Source organism: Fukomys damarensis, unplaced genomic scaffold (genome assembly GCF_012274545.1).
Source record: "Fukomys damarensis isolate Sample0158 unplaced genomic scaffold, DMR_v1.0_HiC HiC_scaffold_18, whole genome shotgun sequence".
Taxonomy (NCBI): Eukaryota; Metazoa; Chordata; class Mammalia; order Rodentia; family Bathyergidae; genus Fukomys; species Fukomys damarensis.
Window position 1 is genome coordinate 29,246,692 of NW_022900930.1, and position 16,070 is coordinate 29,262,761.

The window sequence follows — 16,070 nt, forward strand, 5'->3', positions numbered from 1 at the left end:
TCCCCAGTGCTGGGATTATAGGTATGTACCACCACACTTGGCTTAACAATTCTTTACATAGCATTTATATTTCATTATGCATCATAGGCAATCTATATTATTTAAAGTCTGAGGGAAGATATGCATAGGTTATATGCAAACACTATACCATTTTGTATAAGGGAGTTGGGTATTCTCAGATTTTGGAATCTGTAGTAAGTCCTCAGGAACGAATTTCTCAAAAATACCTAGGGTTGACTAAAAATCCACTAATAACACAATCATTTTCTTGTTTTTTAGTTAATTTCATTCAAACAATATGTATTCTTATAAGAAAATAAACAGCCCTATTATTAAATTGAATAAATAAATATACATATAATTAATGTATAAAATGTTGGATAGCAACAAGAACAGTAACAAATAATGCTACAAAGTCGGAAGTAATATTATTTTATTAAAGAGGAAGCCAGTGCAAAACTCTTTCAGCAGGAAGTTGCTAGCCATTTTTAAGGATAGCAAGGAAGTTAACAGTGACTGGGATGTGATGTGGTGGCATGTTCTTGAATAAGTTTAGGGCTCTTATACAAACCAATAGTGATCCCAGCAGTTTTGATGAGTTCTCGAATATTTTAAATTAACTGCATATAACTTTGCACACCAAGTATCTCTTCCAAATACAAACATGTATAATTGGCCTTTCAGCAGACTCAACATGAAATCTTTTGCATATGTGAATTGTATTAAGTGATAGAACAGCAGCAAAAAAGTGAGAAAACAACATAAATCAGAAAAAAAAAAAAGTTCTGGATGAAGTATGAGGCTAGAAAGTTTAGCTCTGCCAGGTAATTTTCATGTTAGTACCTTAACCTAACTTCAGAAAATCCTTACTGCCTATGTGCTATAGACAAGATGAAGAAACCAATATGTACAATGATCATGATTGACTGGTGATTCCCTGCTTGGGTATTGCAGAGGGCTGCACAGTCTAAGCCAGGTGGGCATAAACAAGAAGTGGTACTATGACTGTCTATGAAAGATTCATGCTTCTCACTTACAGAATTGTTTCTGAAAAATGACTGATGCCATAGAAAGATTATTTTCCAGGTGCCCCTTCAATCATACTGGATGTGCAACTCATTGTCACCCTCAGAATGAGCTGGGGATGTAACACTGCTGAGGCAAGCTCATTAAGCAGGTGAGCCTTCTCTTTGCTTCCGATTCCCATCATCCAGTTTAAGGCTGAAGACTGTAACCCCTGGGGTGACAATCACAAGATGGAAGGCACCGGGGCCCTGAAGTCACCGTGTGGAAAGCTGCCTGACCACTACACTGTCTCATTTGTGCAGAAATAAATTCTTAAATTAATGAAAGTTTGATGTTGCCTATTATAGTTCAGAATATTTGAGTTTTCAAATGCCGAGTACCAATCAAGAAGCATTCTTATAAAATCCACTTGTAAACTTTTAATAAAAAGTATGATTCCCAACTAGATTAATAAACCTGGTTTGTTTCTGTATAACAAGTATTAACAATATATAGGGGAGACTTACAGCAGCTGCAGAGACCGCAGCAGTGGTCTGCCCATCACCAAATGCGGTCCAAGTTCATACCCCAAGATGGGGCCATCTAATTACCTCATTCATGGGGTAGGTTGTAGGTTCATTGAAACCTAATCACAGAAACAAAATTTTCAAGATGTTTCAGTCATGAAGAGGCAAAAAGGACACACTAAAGAGAAAAGCGTAAGCACTTAATTTACAGGCTTACTGTATCTTTAAAACCGTTTTTTTTTTTTTTTTTTTTTTTTTTTTGGCGGGGTGTGTCCTGGAAAAGGACAATGTAACCTTGGGTAACTGTCCTAAAGCTGCAATTTTTCTTAAAAGCATAGTATTGCAATTACAATTTTCCTGTCTGCTTTCTGCCTGTATCTCTTCTAGTCTCCCTCAGGAACAAGTCCCAGACTTGACGAAGTTGGGAGGTGCTCACACAACTTGGCAAAGACATCTCATATTCTCTTAAAAGATGTCTACTCCAGATCCCTCAGCACACCTTACCTCATAACTCTCCTCCCCAGTCAGTCAACAGATTTCTTCCCACTGTGCACTAATTCACTTACCCCAGGAGGTTATACTCTCCAAGTCCCTAACAACGGGGTGGGGGGAGCAGTGGGACAGAAGAGATCTCCTTTAGAATGTGCACTTATTTTAAATACACTTCTACAATGAGCTCCTCTACTATTCAATTCCCACGTGCCCATTTACAACTGGACTCACAGATAAACAAGTGGGATGTATTTACACACGTGAAAACCCAGCAGCATGAGGTCTTCTTGAGTACAATGAGGGCTGTTGAAGGTGAACTTTCTGCGGTGCTAATTCATGACTCAATCATCCACTGAAATCAGAATTCTTGCTTTAATACTTCACGTAGAGAGAGGTAAAAGCTACGAGGAAAGCTGAATGAGATTCAGGGCTTCTCTGAAACTCAGACAGAAATGGTGAGGACAATTGAGCGGAAGTTAGAAGCGAAGATGATCAAGGAGAGTGACCACCACGATCTGGAATCGGTAGTGCAGCAGGTGACGCAGAACCTGGAGCTCATGACCAAACGGGCTGCGAAGGCAGAAAATCAGGTCACGAAGCTGAGACAGGAAGTGAACTTGCTCCAGGCACAGGTCTCCGACTTCAAGCGGGAGAACGAGGCCCTGCGGTCAGAACAGGGCGCCAGCCTGACAGTGGTGAAGCAGAATGACGACAAAATGATAAAAGAAACATCTAAGGGCTGAAGAGAAGGTCTTGGCTTAGAGTTCCCATGCTGCAAGAAAAGAAAATAAAAATCTTGCCAACCTCATAAAATCCTTGATAAGATAAAACCTAAGTTCAGTATTTACCCTCTAAACTCATTTCCTGTGGTGCTAAGGGTTGTTTTGAATCCATTGTCAACTGTGCCTTCTAAGAAACTATCTTTTGAGATAGAGGATTAAGATTTTTACAACTAAGCAAGTTCAGGGCAGTCAGATGAGCCAGATGTGGCAGCAGTAAACCAAATCAGAGCATGTGCCCAAGACCAGAGGCAGACAACTGGGCTTTCAGGAAGTGTGTATCTAAAACCTTTTCTTCGAGTTATACTTTAAGAAGCATCTTGAGTGTTTTTTTTGGGGGGGGCGGGGGTCAGTGTTAAAAAACAAATAAATGTACATGCCAGTCTTATCTGGAACAGCTATCACTTAGCTTTCTGCCTCAGTAACACAGGTTTTAGAACCTGGAACAAGAGTATCATTTACCTTTATGGGCAGTCCAACTGAGCTGGAAAGGAAAAAGGAAGTCAAATCTAAGTAAGCTCAATAATGAAAAAAGCAGTACTTACAAAGAAGGGGAATGATAACTTCAGAGTCCCCATAGTTGTCACATTAGAAACACAGTGACTTCAACATCATCAGTATTTATTGGGCACCTACCATGTGCAGAGCACTATGCTAGGTGCTGGGGAATACACAGCTAATCTGACAGCTTGCCCCGCAGAGGGTTTACAGTCTAGGAGCGTGTTTGTGTACTTTAGGTGTAATAACCTTTGCCCCCATTCAACCTCCCAAAAGACAAGTGCACTAGACTTGGTTTCAAATTTTTTTATATATATATTCTTCAGCATAAGGTCTCACTTTGTAGTTCAGGCTGGTCTCCCACTACCACAACCCTCCTGCCTCGGCCTCTTCAGTGCTGGGATTATAGGCATGCTACACCACATATGACTAGACTTGATTTCTTCCTTTCAGTACAGCAGCTTCACATAAAAACCTTAAATCTGAAAGTCTTTTACTTGTAAACAAAATTTATTTTCATTAGAAAAATGCTGAATATTTATTGCAATTAATAAAGTTCTCATATAGTCATTATTCTCATGAATCTTTCTTATGAATCTGTATTTTTGAAGTAAACAATTTCCCAGATTGCATCAAAAACATGCAAGAACTTTTTGAAAGCAATCTCTAAACTTTTGGCAGTCTCATGTATGTACAGAGGCCCTCTGTAAAAGCAAGGAAAACTTCTGAAAAGGACAGGTGTGTGGTTACAAAGTTCACAGCTTACGGTTCCCCTTCCCATAAGCCCTTTACATGTTGAGTCAAAGTATTTTTAAAAAGCCCTCCAGTAACCTATAGCCCCCAGATCCAAAGCTTTAGATTCTTACAGTCCATTTCTTAGGTTAATTGGCTGTCCAAACCCACCAAAGTCTAAATTCATTCCTGGAAAGAAAACTCAAAATGATTTGTTTCTCTATTTCACCCTTAGGAATTTCTGAAGCCTTTTGTTTCCCTTTCAGTAGAAAGAAACTAAAATACAATTAGTTACAGGAATAAAAAATACTGATTTAGCTCTTGTCCAGGTTAAAACTACTAGAGAAGGGTATTTTGGTGCTACACATTAAAATGAACTAATTTCTAACTGAATATTTAGTTAAGTGTCTTGCAATTATTCTCTTCTCAGAATTATCTCTGGGCTCAGACATTTATGGTCATGCTGAGGTTGTTACTAGTTTGAAGCCTTATATCTTTGAAGAGATTTAACAAGACTTCTGTACAACTAAGAAGATGTTTTTCAAACTAAATACAGGTCAGTTTTTCAAAATGTATAATTATGACAGGCTAATAAAGCTGTACACACCCAAAAATTATTTCCTGAGACACAGGTTTCTTATTCTCATGATGGAGCACACTTAACCTGAGCAGTTTCCCTTAGTTAAGTAAAAATGAAAATTTTATCCACATTGCGCAGATTGGGCTTTCCTATTTCTCCTCACCAAACTGCAAAAATATGGCCTTGACAAATAAACTGCAACTCAATTATCAATATTAATCTCTAGACAAATAGATCCACTCAACATAAAAGTGTAATGAACTATTAAACCAGAACTCAGGTCTGGTTCAAAGTGCAGGCTTATCATACATGTTTAATGAGAACATATCCAATTTTTTTAAGCTTTGACACCTGTAGATTTTAAGTTTACATATCCAGTGTTTGTACAAAGTAAATGAAGTTAAATGTAACAAAGTAAACAAAGTAAAAATGTAACAGAAATAAAGTCAGATCCCTAGGAATTATGTGTCATTCAATCATACTCCCATCTTTATATTACTAAGGTGATTTTCTGTTCAATCTCTTTGCGGAACAGATAAACAAATTTCACAGACATGTGGTTTAAAAGGATCACCACTTAAGTTAACTTGTCCAAAGCTGTCATTTTTCAGATACAGAACCTGGGACCCTGAAGCTTAGCTGGGAGCCAAGCCCAGTAGAGTATTCATGATACTGTATCTTTGACCTTCTTGCCAGTTTGAAAAACTCATATGCACATGCTTTTATGTGACCCATACAACCACATACAACAGTTCTTAAAGTGAATATAACTAAAGAGTGATGTATTTCATATGAAGTAAATAAAATGCAAATATTAGTGAATTTAAATTGCTCTTATAAAGTATTAGCCCTTTTGGTTGCTGCTGATAGTATAACTAGTGTTTCGTCTTGCTTTTAAGGATTCTTGCAGTTGCAATCTTTGAAATGCTTATTTGCCCACTAAATAGTTATAAGAAATATGATTATGTAGCCAATCATATATTATGTATTCATCTCAAAATTGCTTTTATGTAATTTATTTTTTCCTATATTTTAATATAAGTAAAATTAATTTATGCAGTGAATAAGATGAGATAGTACTACTACCTGAGCTGTTGGTAGCTTCAAAATTAGTCACTTCAATATAGTTAAGAAACCACTTCTAGAAGTGATAAAAAGGGTATTCAGGCAACAAAAAATACTACAAAAATTGTGAGGGAACTACAATTAGTCTTCAAACTGAGATAAAACAGAAGGAACAAGCTACAGAATCAGAAGACTTTAGTTCAAATTTTAACTTCATTCTTTGCTATTTACTTTGGAGCAATTCAATAAGCTTGGGTTTTCGGTTTTTCATCTGCAAAGAGCTAACATTGGTACTACTTACCTCATTAGGTACTGAGTGTAACATAACAATAAAATACACAAGAGGGCTTTGTAAACAGAAAACCACAATGCAAATATTATTACTACTTCAAAAATTATTAAAATATGGACCTAGAGGAAGCTGGAGGTAATTACCACTTAGTGGCTCTTGGCATGCTCACAAGAACAAACTTAATTAAATCACAGGGTTAAACTATGCAAACATCTTCAACTTTCAATGACAATGCTGAAAAAATTATACAAAGGTGTATAAAGAAAGGTTTTTACAAAAAGCACTGAAAGACACATTTGGTTAATTTGAGATTTTAACATGAGTGTGAATGATTACAGCACAGAAAGAGGTATTCGTTCTGAGTGGAAAAAGCCACTAGTCATCTAAGAAAAACAAGCTTTATGGGTATTCCTAAGACAAATGAAATAAATTCGATCTCTTCTGGCTTTTTGTGAACCAAATTTATAGCAAAGAATTTTATTAATTTTTCTTGTAAGCTAATATACCCTAAAAGATATAAGAGAATGTCTACTTCTGAGTCACATCCAGTGTGGACTTTCATAAATGCAAAGCATAAAATTCAGAATTCTTATGAATCTACAGGCACCTGAAAGTTTTTAACAATCCTTCATGCTCACTTTATATTCCATAAAGAATAATGGAAATACAGGGAATACTTGAAATATATGTATTTTTACAAATAATTATGTAGTTGCCATATTTTTGTAATACTCTGCTCTGGTGACTTTTTTTGTTTGTAAAACCATTTAACCCTTCCCTTCAGTATGTTTTTGACATTATTACACACACACAAAAGTAACAACCTCTCCCACAAAAAAAAAAAAAAAAAAAAAAAAAAAAAAAAAAAAAAAAAAAAAAAAAAAAAAAAAAAAAAGAAGATGATAATGATGCAAGGGAAGGAAAGAGATAAATGAGATATAATTCATTAAGTATAAAAATATGTTGTTCCAAGTTCAGAATAATTTAATAACTTTTTGTTATTTCGTATGTATCTGGAAATGGAATAGATACATGTCCTGATCCTGTCACAAGAGGTAGAATGCCAGCATTTGGTACAACGTTCCAAGATAGGGTCAGAGTGACATTTCTGTTTCCCCTATGAAGAGATATAATAAACAGAAGTCAGCAAAAACATTTGTACTTTGATAGAAATATTTCGAATCAAGCACTGAGGCATCAAATACTTTATAACTAGCTATTCTTAACAGGAGTGCTAATCTGCAAGAACTATTTTCTTGTGTCATGGAAAAACCAAGGGTACTGCTAGATACCAGCCTTCCATGTACAGTACCTCTTAATAACCCACCTATACTCATAGTTGTAGTTAAAAGAACTATGACCCAAAAAGCTTATATGAGTAATACAGTGAACATAAAACAAGACTTGTACTAGGAACCAGAACACAATGACATAAAATCTAAATTTTGTCATTATTTAAACGTGCAAATCTAAAATCAAAATCTACCATGGTTTGAAATTTTCATTTGGGAACAGAGGTTTGGTGTAGTCAAAATAAGTCTCTTCTAAAATCCTTCCTGATACTTACACAACATTAAGAAGAATCAATTACCTGATTCCTTCTGATTCTCCCATTTTGTAAAGAATAAATGTGAAGCTTAGAAAAGAACCAAACTTCGGTATCAACTCCTGAACCTAATGCACGCACTACTTTTTCATTTAGATTTACGTTTAGAAAGAAGAGATTAGGTTCCCATGCAACTCAGAGAAACTGTAGGTTTTATTATTTTGGCTATTATATTTCACATACTGAAAAATAAGTAATTACTGTACTTATTTTATTTATTATTTATTTTTGGTACAGGGGATTGAATTCGGGACCTTGTGCTTGCGAAGGTAGGCAGCAGAACCACTGAACTAAAATCAACAGCCCTATTGTACTTATTTTAGATCCCAATTTGTATTTCTTTACAATCTTCCAGTTCAGGTCTATGTAAATGCTTGACTTTAAATTTTTCTTTTAACTTCATATTTTTCTTTGAAATAAAAACACATTACATCTCTCTTTCACCTATTAAAGTAGAAAACAAAAAAAAAATTGCTCACTTGAGACCATTTCCATCATCAAAGAAGAAATACTTTGTTTTCATGTCTTTCAACAGCAGCCTTGGATTATCACCTCTCAGAACAATCTTGTCCCAAAGGACAACTTGGTTCAGGGCCTACATTACAATGAAAAGTAGATAATTCATTAGAAATAGCATTTTATCACTTCAATTTAAAACATTATTAAGTCCCTCCACCCCTACTCACAAAAGCAAGGGAGGGTAGGAGAATGGGAAAAAACAAGAACTAAGATATATCATGTACAGGTACAAACTCCCATGATGAATGTAATCACAATGTATACCTAAAATATATCAATAAAGTTAATTTTAAAAATATATCACTAAGCAAAAAGTTTCACCTGAGTGAATCCAACATTGCTAACTTACTAAAATCTTGTTGCATACAAAATGATAGCAAGTAGATATAAATAGAAAGTGGGCAAAGTTTCTTGGAGAGAATATTTCCCCCCCAAAAAATTACTTTTGTTAAGAACTATTTTACACGCGGAAGAAAAAGATAAATAAGATATTCGTTAAATATAAAAAGAAAACATTTCTTTTGCTACAAGTCAACTCTATTACATAGGATCCTCATAAGATACCAAAAAGTTTTACATCTATATGTACTCCCAAATATGAGACTTTTGGAGGAGCAGAGGGATTAGAATCCATAACAGGAAAGTATTCTTTGAAGTCTCTTTTCCCAGTAAAACTTAACATTCTCTATCTCAGAGTGAATCCTGGTGGTACTGGGGAAACAGTGAGCCAGTCCCTATTCCTCACACAGCTAATAGAGGTTTACTGCTGCTAGATTATGGTATGAATAAGACTGATGAATCTTCACATTTTACACTGTCAAGAAATTACTAAGAAATTATTTTTTTCCTTTACATTAAAAAATTATGTGCATCATTGTATTCTCATGCCTAAATTCTAGGTCAGACAATTCATTAAAGCCTCTATATTCCAGCATATTAGAAGTAAATTCAATTTTTAAAATTAGGGTTGTGAAATATAAAACACATTTGTGACTGTTATTAGGTCTCAAATGTTTTTCCTATGTAATCATCCATTAGCTTCTGAGACGGATTTCTCAGTGTGTGACGAAGGCACTAACATAAAATGTGAAAAAGCTATCTCTAAAAGAAGTTTAAAGCGACTAAAGCTTCTTCCTAACACTAAGCAGAAATTATTAAGACTGAAGAGTCCAGAGAATCAAAGATATGCTGAAATTAAATGGTTTTCATATATATCAGTTTTTACCAAAGCAATAATGTATCAAATACCAAATTAGAATTAACTCTTACTAGTTATACCCGGGGGGTAAACTAGAATTATAAATATAAATGTAGATATACTCATCATAAAAGTAATATTTATTTTAGTAATTTGTTGAAACCAGCAGAATAATATTTTCATTTGTAGTCTATTTTTCAAGAATAGCTTTTCCTGTTTGTCTCTTTTGATGTTTTGTCTATTCTGAAGAGCAAGGATGAAAACTTACATATCATAATATTTCTACTGCCTAACAACACATATCTGGCATAAAATTTATGTTACTATTATCAAGGATATATAAAGAACTCAAAACAATCAGTCCCCCCAAATATAAAGACCCGATTCAAAAATGGGCATCTGAAATGAACAGACATTTCTCAGACAAAGAAGTAAAAGCAGCAAGAAAATATTTGAAAAAATGTTCCACATCACTGGTCATTCAAGACATGCAGATGAAAACAACACTGAGATTCCACTTCACCCCACAAAGAATGGCTGCTATCAAGAAATCACACAGTAACAAATGTTGGCGGGGTTGTGGGAGAAAGGAACCCTTCTCCATTGTTGGTGGGAGTGCAGACTGGTGCAACCACTATGGAAATCAATATGGAGATTCCTCAAAGAGCTTGGACTGGAGGTTCCATTTGACCCAGCCATCCCTCTGTTGGGTATCTTTCCAAGAGAACTAAAAGAATCATATCACAGAGAAGTATGTGCACCCATGTTTATAGTGGCACAGTTTGTAATAGCTAATACTTGGAAACAGCCCATTTGCCCATCTGTTGGAAACTGGATAAAGAAGATGTGGTTTTTCTATAAAATGGAATATTACTCAGCCATAAAGAATGAGAAAATAGATTCATTCATAGGAAAATGGATACATATTGAAGATATACTCCTAAGTGAAATAAACAAGTCACACATGTGTAAATACCGAATAATTTCCCTGGTGTGAATAATCTGCAACAATGCATAAGATTCTAACAAAGTACTAAAATTTTTAATAAATACATTAACACTGATCATGTTAGCCTTTGGAAATAGTTCAAATAAATGCAGACCCACCCTTAACTACAAATACACCAAGGACAGACTAATTTCAGTAAACATAACATATAAGCAACATGTTAAATTCACATTTTTCATTTTCATTTTAAGTCTATCACTTTATATGTGCAGTACCAAGACTAAAATAGAATCTAAGTATTTCACATAAATATTCTAATATGTATAGTGCTCTACCTGCAGCAAAAGCTCTAAGTCATACTTGAGCAATAGCTTTCATTCATAATTGTTTTAATAGGTGGTTATATAACAATTTAATAATTTTGAGTTATAAAACTTATAATCTGTAGGGCCAAAAATTTAGCCCAGTGGTGCTGTACCTCGAAAGTGCAAGATCATGAGTTCAATCCCCAGTACCAAAACAAAACTTATGATGATCTGTAATTTGTAATTTAAAAGACCAGTTCAAGTAGTTATAAACTGTGAATATGACTCAACTCTAAAACAAAATATCCCACAATAAGCAGAGATATTAGTTGTAGATATATGACAAAATCACCAATACAGTGAGATGTCAACTACTTTTCAAGAAGAAAAATATTTGGCACTGAGATAGATTCTGCAATTATCTGTGATGATTAAAAAAATTTTAATAATCTTTATAGTTTTTGATTGCATATTTTTGTAACAAGCTTTAATACAGGTCTCAAATTTTGTTGACTCAATTATGTTAAGTAGCTTTCTAATTATAACGTAGAAAGAGAATATTTTAACTTAAAGAGTATGGAGCTGAGAAGCAATACTACCTCCTCACCATACAGGAAACACAAAGTTTAGGAACATCTTTTCTGGTCATACCACTGGCAGTCTACTGCAAGAATTTTTTTTCCCCGTATCATTTATTTTTATTGAATTTGTTAATGTAACAGAGTTTTTGAATTGCCAAACCATGCCCGAGAATCCAAAGAAAGAAATGGTACAATGGACTGCCTCATCTACCCATCGTAAAGTATATTAAAACTTCATACATGTGCATTTTTGTAACTTCACAATCTTAAAAAGTTATAACAAGAGCTGGAATTTTTTTTTTTAATTTTATTGAGTTTATTGGTACATTTTAGGGATACAGTACAGTTACATTCATTGTTGGGATCATGTACCTTTACATGGCAAGTCTTGATTCTCATTTTTTCCCCTTACCTCTGCCCTCCCTTCACCCCCTCCTCCCCTCCCCATCTACAAACACTTTATTTTCATCTTTTCATTCTCTCACATTTTTTTCTTTTCCCTTTAAATCTTCTATAGGTTTTCAGATTTCCTGAACACTGTGCCATTAAATAAAACCTCATATTCATTTCACTCCACCTCTCAATAATATAACCCCCAACAAAATTTTGTGGGACAATCATACTTTTCAAAGAAAATATGTGACTCAAGGTGCAAGAGATTACTTGTTTTTGAAGTCTTCAGTTTAAACAAGAATCTCTTATTTTTCACGTAATCATCCAAACTCCCCTGGCTGGCTCAGCTACTCACCCATATACACCAGAAGGCAGGCATTATACCTGCCACCTCAAATAATGTCAATATTACTGCCCACAGTGGCCAGCAGGGGCTGTCAGGAGGCACTGTGTGTGGCCTCCTAGGAATCTGATTCCTGCACCAGCATGTTCATCAAGACTGAAATCCTTTAAGAAAATGCCCCAACACTGGGATAGTTGTACTTACCTACTGCTGCAAGAATTTTTGATTACAAAATATTCTGAATATAAACTCTCAAAATATGCAACTGTTTATTAAAGTACACACATAGTAAACATACTATTTATTATATAGTATCAATAGTGAATGTGAATTTCTAATAGACTTCTTAACCAGTGTTGAATTTTCTCATCCAACTTATTAGACTAAGTTATTTTTGTTTTAATAGTTTTTTTTTAACATTAACTTCGCATCTGGAAAGAAGACTCCAATCTATCGTTTTCCTATTATTTACATATACCTGGAACTAATATTAGCATTATCTTCAATCTGTAATTTCTTTGCTAGAATCTTTTAAATCTATCTTCCATTTCTGTGCTATTTAAAGCAAGGCATATAATCCACTTACATAGTGCATATACTACAATATTTTGCAAAATTCTGAACATGAATGAATGAATATCAGGCATATAGTCAACCTGTAGGCTTAATGAATTCCCCTTCTTCCTTCAGAATTATTTGCATGTCACAGTAGCCATGTGACCATCTAACTCAATAACTAAAAACAAGTATTAATGTGTTCATTTATAAAGTACTGGTAAAGCTTAAATTCTTTCCCTTTTAATTTTAAATTGAAAATACACTAAGAGAAACTCTCAAAATTCTGAACTGTTTTCCTTATATACCTGTGGATTGCTCTGCATATATACCATTCTGCAAACCACAAAGCTACAGAAGTATTAAACACAGGAAAAAAAAACAACAGAGAGGCTACCAAAGGAGATAAACAGAGCCACCACTCTGTAAGACTTTCATTTTCTTACTAAGCAGCTCAGGGCAGATTTTTTGACTGTAACATTTACACTCATAAAGAATAATGTTTTAAAAACTGTTAAAATATACTTATATGTAAGTACTTACATTATTTTTTGTTGAATATTCTGCTGATAAATAAAGAAACAACTGTTTAACATTCCAATCAAATATATTCTCTAGATGTACACAAATTAAGGAATATATAAATTATAAAATAGCACACATCTGGTAAACAGATCTTAGTTATTCCTTAATTATCCACAGCAATGGAGATACGGTCTAAAACATACTGAGCCACTATTTAATAAAATATCTACAGATGATAAATAAATTGAAAAATCCAGCCCATTTCAAATGACAAAGTCAAAAAAATATTTGCATCTACAACTATATAGGCAAGGTTTATAAGCTGAAGTATTTTAATAAGAAAATAACAAAGAAAACCAAAATCTAATTTAATGTAGCACCAACCCACCATGTTCAAAATTAAGAGGATTTAATATTCAAGCATGTATCATTCCACTGGAGCTCTAAAGTACTACCAACCATTAATACTAAAATTTAATAACACGCAAGCATGAACTAGGTTCAAGTAATTAACCAAGTATAAATTGTACAAGTTGTTTTGGTTATTGTGCAAGTAGAGATCAAAACATCTCTATACATAAGTGCACAGAGTGCAGAACACTCTAGAATTAACTACAAGACTGATGCCACCACAGAGAAATGAGTTGAACTGATATTGGGAACCTATTAAGTATTACATGCAAAGTGCTGTCAATTTATTATGTACATTTACAAGTGGATAGCAACAAGTTTGTTACATTACACTTTTAAATATGTATAATCTTGAGGAATGACTCATTTAGAACTGAGACTTCTAAGACAGTTCTTTGAAAGAACAGGTATAATTTCAAGGATTAGTAGCATTAAGAAAATCTGAATAAACTACAAATGAGGTTGATAATATAAATATGGTAGTCAAGATATTAGTACTACTTTTATGCTAGATATGAACTCTTACAAAAGCAATTTTTTAAAATGACATGACTGAAAAGTATGCAGTTTAGCTTAAGACTTTTCTGATGGCACACTCTAGTTCCTAAAATGGTACCTTCAGAACTTATTTCTAGTGTACTTCTAAATCCAGTAATTTATTCCTGAAAAATTACAATCTCATGAGACCATAGAAGAGCAGGTAAACCTCCCAAGCATATGATCTGATTAACAGTTCAGACAGTTGCTTTATATACAAAATCAGACTGCTCCCCTTCCATAACCATCTTTAATCATAGAGTCAGAGAAAGGCAAGTGCTTTTAGGTCAAATATGGCAATGAACAGAGTGACAAGATATTAACCTATGATCCTAAAGTTTAAGTGGTCAAAATAATTAATTGATCAAAAGATTGAAACTTAAGATAAAGAGAAAACATTTAAATCATTTCCATTAAAGTAATTCTTGTTAAGGTTTCAATTGACTCTTGCAAAAGTTCCTATAAAAAAGAATTATCACAAAATCCTCACATAGTTTAACAATAACTATTTTGATATCGGCCTTTCAAACTATTACAAATGCAATTAACTTTTTAAACATACATTTCTACTATACTTCTAGGCAGGATGAGCTCTGATAACATTTTCCTTCTTTCACCCAAATAAGCTAGTTATTTTTGTTTTTGCTAAGCATATTTAAACTTCCTTACATAGATTTCAATCAATTTAATGTTTCCATGAAGAATTTAAAGTACATTCATACAACAGACTCATGAATCCATGAAGTTTTCTCTAAGAATAAATGTGGAACTATTAACACTACTTTACTGATGAAAATATAAGTACAAGAATTTCCGGTTTGGCTGATTATTTAATAGAGACAGTGACAGACCCTGTTCCCCAAATCACTAAATAACATGAATCTTACTTACAAAACCACAGAAAAAGCATGAAATAATTTCTTAAAGGATATCCACACTTATATCAAATGTAATGAATCCCAGATCACTTCTTTCTCTAGGTCCAGTGAAGTCTTCTACATTTTTTCTAGAAGTAAAGATAAAAATTTTACTCTCCTTTATATAAAACATCATAGGAAATTCACATAAATAAAGTGAAGGACTGGATCTAGTGTGCATGAGTGAAACAGCATTTCCACAAAGACACAAGTAAAAACCAGAGAAACCTCAAGTATGAAGACAGGGAAATATTCTAATTCAATATAAAAGGTCATCAGCTACTTTCATACACCTTAAGTGACTAAGAGGCCCTAACGGAAGATAAAGACTACTAAAAAAAAAAAAAAAAAAAAAAAAAAAATTTAAAAAAAAAAAAGTATGAGTAGAAGAAAGGTACATATGACAAGATGGTGTAGAAAAAGAGTGACAGCTGCTTATTTATTGAGCTCTTACTACATATCAGAGCAGCTAACATTTTTCAAATCGTCTCGTCTCAAAGTAAGCGTGCCACTTAAATTCATTTTAAACAAAAGAAAATTAAGGCCCAGAATAGTAAGAAACTTGCTCATGATAACATCTAGCATTTGTTCAGAGTTCAATATGAACCAAACTCTTTAAAACCCCCTTAGATCTCCCAGTGGCACCGCTGATCTCCACCCCAGGTCTATTTAAATTTCAAATAGTATCTAATAAAAATCGGTACAGAAGACCCAAGGGGAGGGGGACAGGTGGGGCAGTCAGTCCCTATTATATGACTGGCTTATAGGAGATTTTGACAACCTAAGGTCAGAGGCAGATCCTGTTGGAAAATGGAAGAGCAAATGGTTATGAAGACTGGAAAGTGCTACACACCAAAGACAAGTGGTGGAGAACGAAAAAGAAAAGATCATACTAAAAATAGGCAACAGCGAAATGACAGTCATTTCGAAATTCTTATTTTGGCGTCTTGAAAGATTTATTCAAGCTGATGACTAAAAAAAATACATAAATTTTGAAAGACACAAGAAAACGCTGTGACAGAAGGTTAAAATGTTTAAAAGCCTACTAGTAGATGCATCCTAGCAGTATCTCTAGCCTCGCTTCCGAGCAGCTGCAAGCACTTACTGCGCTGCGAAGGTGGGAAGACAACTGTAAAGGGCGCGTCAAACAGGGACGCTCCGGTCCTAAACGACACAAAAGCGACCACCACCACGTTGCCGCGGCCGCAACCCCGCGGGACCGTAGCCGGGCGCGGGGCAGGCGGCGGGCGGGTTTGCTGTT

The 16,070-nt window shown here is 34.4% G+C and overlaps 1 protein-coding gene across 1 annotated transcript; it reads right to left on the minus strand.

Annotated features, from left to right (window-relative positions):
* Positions 1–1,753: 1,753 nt before the first annotated feature.
* Spcs3 (signal peptidase complex subunit 3) lies at positions 1,754–15,933 on the minus strand. The gene is made up of 6 exons (XM_033765429.1): positions 15,915–15,933; positions 14,825–14,898; positions 12,963–13,039; positions 8,056–8,171; positions 7,003–7,087; positions 1,754–2,796 (listed from the first exon to the last, which is right to left on the minus strand). The coding sequence occupies exons 4-6, from the start codon at positions 8,097–8,099 to the stop codon at positions 2,611–2,613; spliced, it is 315 nt and encodes a 104-aa protein (XP_033621320.1). The 5' UTR covers positions 8,100–8,171; positions 12,963–13,039; positions 14,825–14,898; positions 15,915–15,933; the 3' UTR covers positions 1,754–2,610.
* Positions 15,934–16,070: the final 137 nt, after the last annotated feature.

Coding starts and splice junctions, on each gene's coding strand:
- Spcs3 (XM_033765429.1), bottom strand. CDS start 8,099: ATGAAAACAAAGTATTTCTTCTTTGATGATGGAAATGGTCTCAA. Junction 7,088..8,055: donor GATGATGGAAATGGTCTCAA/GTGAGCAATTTT, acceptor ATCTCTTCATAG/GGGAAACAGAAATGTCACTC. Junction 2,797..7,002: donor TTGTGACAGGATCAGGACAT/GTATCTATTCCA, acceptor CTTTTCTTGCAG/CATGGGAACTCTAAGCCAAG.